Source organism: Gordionus sp. m RMFG-2023, chromosome 1, assembly GCF_954871325.1.
Source record: "Gordionus sp. m RMFG-2023 chromosome 1, tfGorSpeb1-WG-v2, whole genome shotgun sequence".
In the NCBI taxonomy this organism is placed as follows: Eukaryota; Metazoa; Nematomorpha; class Gordioida; order Chordodea; family Parachordodidae; genus Gordionus; species Gordionus sp. m RMFG-2023.
Window position 1 is genome coordinate 48,285,649 of NC_088775.1, and position 8,418 is coordinate 48,294,066.

General features: G+C 27.1%; 1 protein-coding gene across 1 annotated transcript; it reads right to left on the reverse strand.

Moving 5' to 3' along the window:
- Window positions 1-4,857: 4,857 nt before the first annotated feature.
- LOC135926653 (GATA zinc finger domain-containing protein 4-like) lies at window positions 4,858-5,550 on the reverse strand. Its single transcript, XM_065462583.1, has one exon. It carries the CDS (start codon window positions 5,548-5,550, stop codon window positions 4,858-4,860), a length of 693 nt encoding a protein of 230 aa, XP_065318655.1.
- Window positions 5,551-8,418: the final 2,868 nt, after the last annotated feature.

Below are 8,418 nucleotides of genomic sequence, written 5' to 3' on the forward strand. Positions count from 1 at the left end.
GATGATAAGATTAAAATTTCCAGGTTAACAAGATAGCATATTTTAAATTTACCTTGATTAGTTGGAGTTCCTGAATGGATTATCAATTGATGCTAAGATTAAAATTTCTAGGTTAACAGCATATTTTAAATTTACCTTGATTAGTTGGAGTTCCTGAATGGATTATCAATTGATGCTAAGATTAAAATTTCCAGGTTAACAAGATAGTATATTTTAAATTTACCTTGATTAGTTGGAGTTCCTGAATGGATTATCAATTGATGCTAAGAAGAAAATTTCCAGGTTAACAAGATAGCATATTAATAATATATTCTAAGAAGAAAATTTCCAGGTTAACAAGATAACATAATAGTAATATATTCTATAATTTACCTGGGTTGGTTATGGTCTCAAATGATGCTGGAGAAAATATTTTAGATAAACTTTCTAAGCAGGCAAGAGCCATAATATGATTATTTTATATAAGATTAACAAAAAATATACCAGTGCATTGTTTGGATATATGAATGATATTGTTTTTAAATATCCCTTTACCCACACATAATGGCCTGGTGCATTTGTAATACATAGTAATATTATAACTATCATATTTTCTAAAATGTGAAGGAATCATAAGGTAATATTTATATATTAAGTATATTGTTAAATTGAGCATAAAAATTTTAAGCTTAAGCAAAATTTAGGAAAAAGTCACGCGACAAAACACAAAAAAAAGTATATCATACGGAACGATATGATCGCCAATATCATTGATTGAGAACAGATACTTCTATCCAACATAATATGTGGGTCTACTATTGGGTATTAAAATCCATCGATTATCCATTAATATTTTTATTATATCATCTGAGAATTCATAACTGTACTTCATCATTTTTGGATGCAGGCCTTTAAGAATATAATAATTATATACATTCAATCTTTCAAATTAGCATGTGTTGTTCACCATTTGCCATGAAAGCAGGGATTTATCAATATAATTTTATGTATTCAAACTTTCAAATTAGAAGCTATCAATTTTACATTAGACATAATGCTATTATAATATGTGATGGTATTAAGTTATTTTAAATTCTATCAATTCTCTTATAGTTGGTAAAAGAAACAAGTAAAATATAAGTTTAATAAAATTTTATTTCTACTTTAAAAAATAAAATAATAATAAATTAAATTATAATATGTATATCAACGACTGGTATATATACTGGTATTTGTAACAAAACATTTAAATTAATACTCAATAAATTATTTTACAAATTTGAATAAACAACACAATATGTAACAAAACATTTAAATTAATACTCAATTAATTATTTTACAAATTTGAATAAACAACACTATTAACATTCCCCTCCTCGACAAAGCATCAAGTTGCTGCTCAGAGGGCGCATAAGTCTGTCTGATGGCGAGAGTCCATACGTTTTTGTAGGTTAGAAAAGTTGCTGTACGTTATCATTATTATAAGGATCAAGTTTGAATATATGGAATAAAATTTTGGAATAAAAGAATTTGGAATAAAATTTTTGGAATATAAGAATTTGGAAAAAAATTTTTGGAATAGAAGAATTTGGAATAAACTTTTTGGAATAAAAGAATTTGGAATAAAATTTTTGGAATAGAAGAATTTGGAATAAAATTTTTGGAATAGGGAATGATGTAGAATAAAAATTTTGTAATATGGAATGATGAATATATAGAATTCCATAAGAATGATAAATCAACAAAGATTATTATATAATATTCGCGTATTATGAAATTTTGCGTTTTATATTTTATTAAAAATTTAAGTTACAAAATCTTTTAAATAAAAAGGTTTTTGTTTAATTCTCAACGGTCTGAAAGGTACCTTGTTATTTTCACTTACTTCTACACTTCCCTCCTTATAAGAATTCTTAGGGTAACTTTCAAAATATTTAAATCTATTAAAACATTCTCTTTTACGCAATTGGTCTAATTGTCTCCTCACAACACCTTTATCCGTATTCACCTGGAACATGGTGTCACTCTCTTTCTGCGTGATGTTGCCTTTGCACCACGTGTCATCGCTCTGTTTCTTGTACCAAACGAAATCTCCTATATTAAAGGTTCGATTTCTCGGTAGCGATATATTAACTTTGTCAATTTTTATCCTCCAATGGTTTTAATAAGTCCCATTTTATTCTAATATCGCGGTTAAACACTCTTTTGGATGGTGTGACACCTGTAGTATTATTCGGTGTATTTCTGTAATTAAACAAGAATCTGTCCAGTGCAGTTTCTAAGTCAATCTTTATGTTTCTTTTCATGTGAGCTTTAAATGTTCTCACCATACGTTCAGCTTGTCCATTAGATTGCTGATGGTAGGCGGATGTTAGTACATGTTTTATTCCATAGTTACTACAAAATATCTCAAAGTCTTTGCTTGTAAAGTTGGTACCGTTATCTGTAACAATGGTTTCAGGTATGCCAAATAGTGAAATAGTTCTAAAAATTTCTTTCAACGTAAATTCAGTCGTGATGTTTTTCACGGGAACTATAATTGGGAATTTACTATAGGCATCGACGATTATTAACCAATTTTTTGTAAAAAATGGACCCGCATAGTCTACGTGAATCCTTTCAAAAGGTTTCGTCGCCAATACCCATGGATTTTGTATTTTCTTTGGATTGTCGTGAAAAATATTACAATCGTCGCAACTTCTAACTTCCAAATCAATGTCGTTGACCATACCAGACCACCACATGCGATCTTTGGCTAAGGATTTAATTTTACCTGCTCCCATATGACCTTCATGTAGTGCCTTTAATATGTTCTTTCTCAGACTTGTTGGAATTATTATTTTGTTGCTTTTGTACAGACAATTTTTAATAATACTAAGTTCATATTCAATATTTTGATAAGTTTTGTTTTTGATAGGCACATTATTTCTTATATCGTTAATAACTTGAGATAATTCAAAATCTTTGGACGTTTCATCACGTATTCGGTCAAAACTAAGAGGTATATCGCCAAAGTCATTTATAATTGCGATATCATCAATAACGTCATCATCAATTACTTGTGGTAGTCTTGAGAGGCAATCGGGAACAACATTGTATTTACCAGCTTTATATCTGATGTTAAAGTCGTAACCCCCCAAAATTATACTCCACTTCTGTAACCTTAATGACATAAACCTCTTTTAGATGCATCAGTCGCAATTCCGATGGGTAATTCAGGATTAAAGTACGTCAAAGATGGAGGAAGGCTAATCAACGTCTTAAGATCATCAAAACTTTTGGAGTGTTCTAAATTCCACTCCCATTTTTCCTTGTTGACAATCTTGTATAAAGGATCAGCTATTTCAGCAAAGTTGTTCAAAAATTTTCTGTAGTATCCCGCCATACCCAGAAACGTTGACAATTCCGCAGCTGATTTAGGTTCCGGCATTCTAACGATCGCCTCAATCTTGTCGTGGTTGGCGTGGATCCCATTGGCGTCGATATCGTGTCCTAAGAACCTCAGACTTTTTTTGAAGAATAAGCTTTTTGCAAAATTAGGCACTAAGCCATAAGATAATATTCTTTCAAAAACTCTTTTTATGTTGTTGAAATGAGCTTCGTCACTACTTCCCGTTATTAATAGGTCATCAATATAAAAAATGACATCTTTCATGTCACCGAAAATTTGATCCATAATCTGTTGGAAAACTGCAGAAGAAGTCTTTAACCCAAAAGGAAGTCTAGTAAACCGGTAGTATCCCCTGTGTGTGGATATGGTTAGTATATTTCTGCAGTTTATGTCGATAGGGATTTGTAAGAACGCGTCTTTGAAATCGATCTTGCTAAATTTCTTCCCCTCCTTGAGCTTAGCTATAAGATCGTTTATTCTTGGAAGTGGGTATCTTAAGTCTTCAAGAGCAGGATTAATAGTGTCTTTGAAATCGGCGCAAACCCTAACGCTCCAATTTTCTTTGTAGACAGCGGTTATAGGACTTGCCCATCGAACATCCGTCACCGGCTCAATGACTCCCTCGTCTATCCATCTTGTAAGTTCTTTAGTTACAGCATCTATTTTTGAATAAGGTATACGCCTTGGTGGTATTATCTTAGGTTTGGCATCATTTCGTAAATGTATCTTGACGTTAACTTAGTTGATTGGTTTGGTAGTCAGTTTAAATTCACAATCTTTTATTAATTTATTTATTCCATCTTCATAATTGATATCGATGTTTGCTATAAACTTGTTCAAAATATTTCTAAAGGCATTGATCCACATTCGTCCCAATAATGCATTTTTATTAGACTTTACGTTCCCTGCTAGCAAGTGTTTGGCGATACCATCGTAGCTTATTTTAACTTGAGTTACGCCGATAATTTCAATTAAGTTTCCATCATAAGCTGAGAGTTGTAGAGTGGACTTTTTAAGATCTTTAATACCATTTGTTTAGCCATTTCATGAGGTATAATTGTGAATTTAGATCCAGTATCGACTTGCATTGTAACGGTAACATCGTTTATTTTTAAGGAAGTCATAAATGCATTGTCATTGAGTTTATGCTCGGTTAAATTGTTGATATTAAAATCACTATCATTATTATTTTGTGTAACATCATTTTTATTTTCCACAATCTCTTCAATATTTATATTGCAATTGTTGCTATTACTTTGGCTCTGATCATGATATTGTATTTGTTTTCTTAGATTATAGTTTTTCCATGTATTGTTTCCACCATCTCTATTATTGTTATGACAGGCATTATTTCTATCATAATTGTTTGAATTGCTATTATCGTGCCACCTGAAGTTTCTTCCGTTATAGTTTGAATTGTTGTTGTTTTGCCAGGCATTGTTTCTATCATAATTGTTTGCATTATTGTTATTGTGCCACATGGAGTTTTAGTTTGAATTGTTGTTGTTTTGCCAGGCATTGTTTCTATCATAATTGTTTGCATTATTGTTATTGTGCCATATGGAGTTTCTTCCGTAATAGTTTGAATTGTTATTCGAAGATTGGTTATTACGAAAATTTCTGGAGTTACCCTCACTGTCTCGAAAATTATTGTTTTGATAGTTTCGGCTAGCATTATCATTAGGCCTAAAATCATTATAATTCCTCTTCTTAAAATCAAAATTTTCCTTACGAGTGTTACGTCCATTATAATTAAAATTATTTTCTCTAAAATTATTACGTTCATTATCATTAGAATTATTCTCATTATTACTAAAAGTACTTTTGCATGGTATTTTATCAATATTTGAATTAAATTTTTTTTTATTTTTATCCAATTTTTTATCATTGTCTACATAATTTGTATCGCTAACGTCTGGTTTAATATTACTACCATCTAACTCAACTCCTAATTTAATCATCTCATCTACAGTCCAATCCTTATGCTTATTCAGCTTCCTTCTGATATGATCGTTTAAAGTAGACGTTATCAATTTCTCCTTAATTCTACTGTCATCTATGAAATTGCACTTCTTATGTAATTTATGTATTCTATAGAAAAATGTGTAAAAAGACTCGTCGTCACGTTGTACCGCTAAGTTAAAATTTTTTGTTTTGGAAATCTGAGATAAGGATCGCATTTAGCAGTAAGTTTGTTGTCCATAATAAAAATTTCACTTTAAGAAAATACTATATGTTTTAAGTTATGAATTTCATATCGAACAAAAAAATTGAGTTCAACGTCAAACGGAATTAAATAATTCAATGTCTTTAAATTTTATATCGTTAAAGCAAATCAAAAAAAAATCCAATGCTTTAATTTTGAGTCGTCAAAGGAAATTAGATAATTCAATCTCGTTGAATTTTAAGTCGTCAAAGGAAATTGGATAATTCATTAAATTTAAGTTTTTAAAGAAAACTAGATTATTCTAAATCTTTAATTTTAAGTTATAAAAGAAAATCAGATAATATTTTGTCTTTATATTTAAATTATCAGAAAACTATAACATAAAATGTCTAATTCGTAATAAATTTATATACTATCATTTGTAGCATAATAAGCGTATCAAAATATAAATTGGCGTAAAATTGTAAGTTTTAACATTTTGCGATCACGCAATTTACCTTTTGTTTATGTATAAGTATATGTCCTTCGAATTTTATTTTCTTTTTACATTTGTTTTTTAATTTAAGGCAAATTTTTTATATATCATTTATTTACTTCTTTTTTTTTACAAAAACGTGCCGGGGCACCATAAAAGAAACGGATTCAGGTCTAAATCGCACTAATCAAAATAGCATAAACATACTCACTTTATGTTACCACTAGAAAATTTAAATAATAAATAACATATATTATAAATATTTGTTTAGAAAGATTAATAGATAAAAAATATATACATGTGTAATAAATATTACATATATATTATATTAAATAAATATAATAAAATATTAAATATATACTTAAATATTACATACATATATAATTAATAAATATACCATATATAATTTACCTACATATTATAAATATGCTGTTATTATAATATATAATCAATATGTTACTTAAATATATATATCTTAAATAAATATTTTAAAATATTAAATATATTTAAATATTATTTATATGTATATTACAAGTATAATAAATTCATATACCATATATAATTTACCTACATATTATAAATATAATCTTATTATAATTTAGGTATATATTATCTTAAATAATATCGATATACAGTAAAATTAAATATATATATCTTAAGTAAATATATTTAAATATTATTTATATGTATATTACATGTATAATAAATATATATACCATATATAATTTACCTACATATTACATATATGATGCAGTGGCGTAGCTACGGGGGTGGTTTTCGGGTTTGGAGATTATTTTTAGATTATAAGTTCAAAAGACTTAAAAGTGATTTTATATCAATTATATTTTTCTGGTTTTGATGTTTGTGGAAGGATATTATATTACTATTGAAATTATTCTGGATAGTATTATTATAAAGTCATTGAGAATAATCTACTAAATTATAATAACATATTATTGATGTATTAAAATATATTTATTATATATTATCGAAGATATGGTTATTTGTAAGATAAACCCGGCCGAAGGCCTTTGCAAAAGAGCCGAAGGCCCGTTAAAGGGGATCTGGGAGGCGAAACCCCCCAGCTATATGTATGGACCCCCTCTAAGGAAAATTCCTAGCTACGCCATTCATATGATGTTACTATAATTTAGGTGTATAACAAGTTTACTACTAGGGAAGCAATCGAAATTTTTTTTAATTTTTATTTATTAGTAAAACCATAATAAAATAAAATTAAAATTAAGTAGAATTCATCTTTGTTTTTGAGTAAAATGTGCTAAATTATCAAAGTTATTGCTAGATTTCAATTTTTTTAATAATTTTTTTTCAATCGAAATAAAAAATAGATTTAAAATTTAAAAATATTTTTAATTTATTTATTAAAAGTTAGTGGAATATCATAAAATTATTTTACAAATTTCTAAATTAATTGCTTAAAATAATTTGGTGCATCAATGGTATTGTTTATAATTATTAGGTGTCAAGGCTAAGCGAAGATTTATAAATTCCCTTGCATGATAAAAATATCCTTCACAATCTTAAACTGATATCTATAGATGTTTTAATATTATATATATTTTTTTATTATATTAGTCTTAATATTTTTATAATATATATTTATTTAAATTATATGCTCATACATATGAGGAAAATTAGCACTTATTTTTATTTTTTAGATAAATAAAACGTTAAATAAAAGTATATCAAAATTTATCTATAAACAGATACAGATACCTCTGAAGTAGTATATAGATACAGATACTTTTTATACAACTATGATAATCCTAATAAATTTATAATTACAATTATTGAACATTAATTATTGCTTTTAAAAATGAAAAATATTCTTACTCATGATATAGTTTATATTTTTGTTTGTAGAGCGATAACTATTTTTATCTATTTTTTTGTTTATTTTTTTTGTAGAGCGATAATACTTTTATCGATTTTTTTTTGTTTAATTGTTTTTTATGTAGAGCGATAACTATTTGTATCAATAATATTTTGTTAGTTTTTTTTTCGCAATAAAAATTTGATTAATATTTTATTGTTTGTAGAAATATATATAAAGTGAAGAAAAAATAAAATATAAATAATATAGTTGTTTTCATTCATTTTTTCCCCTTGCTACAAAATATTTTGTTTTTTAAAAAAAATTGCAAAGAGAAAAGTAAAATTAAAATTAATACCGGAAAAAAGAAGTAAAATAAATTTACGTTAATTAAAATTTATATATTACTATCATCCGATTTTAATAATACTTTTAAAAAAGTGATAGTGCCTATTTAAAATTTTATGATAAAAACTTTCTTTCAATGGTTCAATGGATCCTTGTTTTGATACAATCTTCATCATTAGATTTCTCTCTAATGGGGTTGATAATAAATCTAAAAGCCCTAATCT

Coding starts and splice junctions, on each gene's coding strand:
- LOC135926653 (XM_065462583.1), bottom strand. CDS start 5,550: ATGCGATCCTTATCTCAGATTTCCAAAACAAAAAATTTTAACTTAGCG.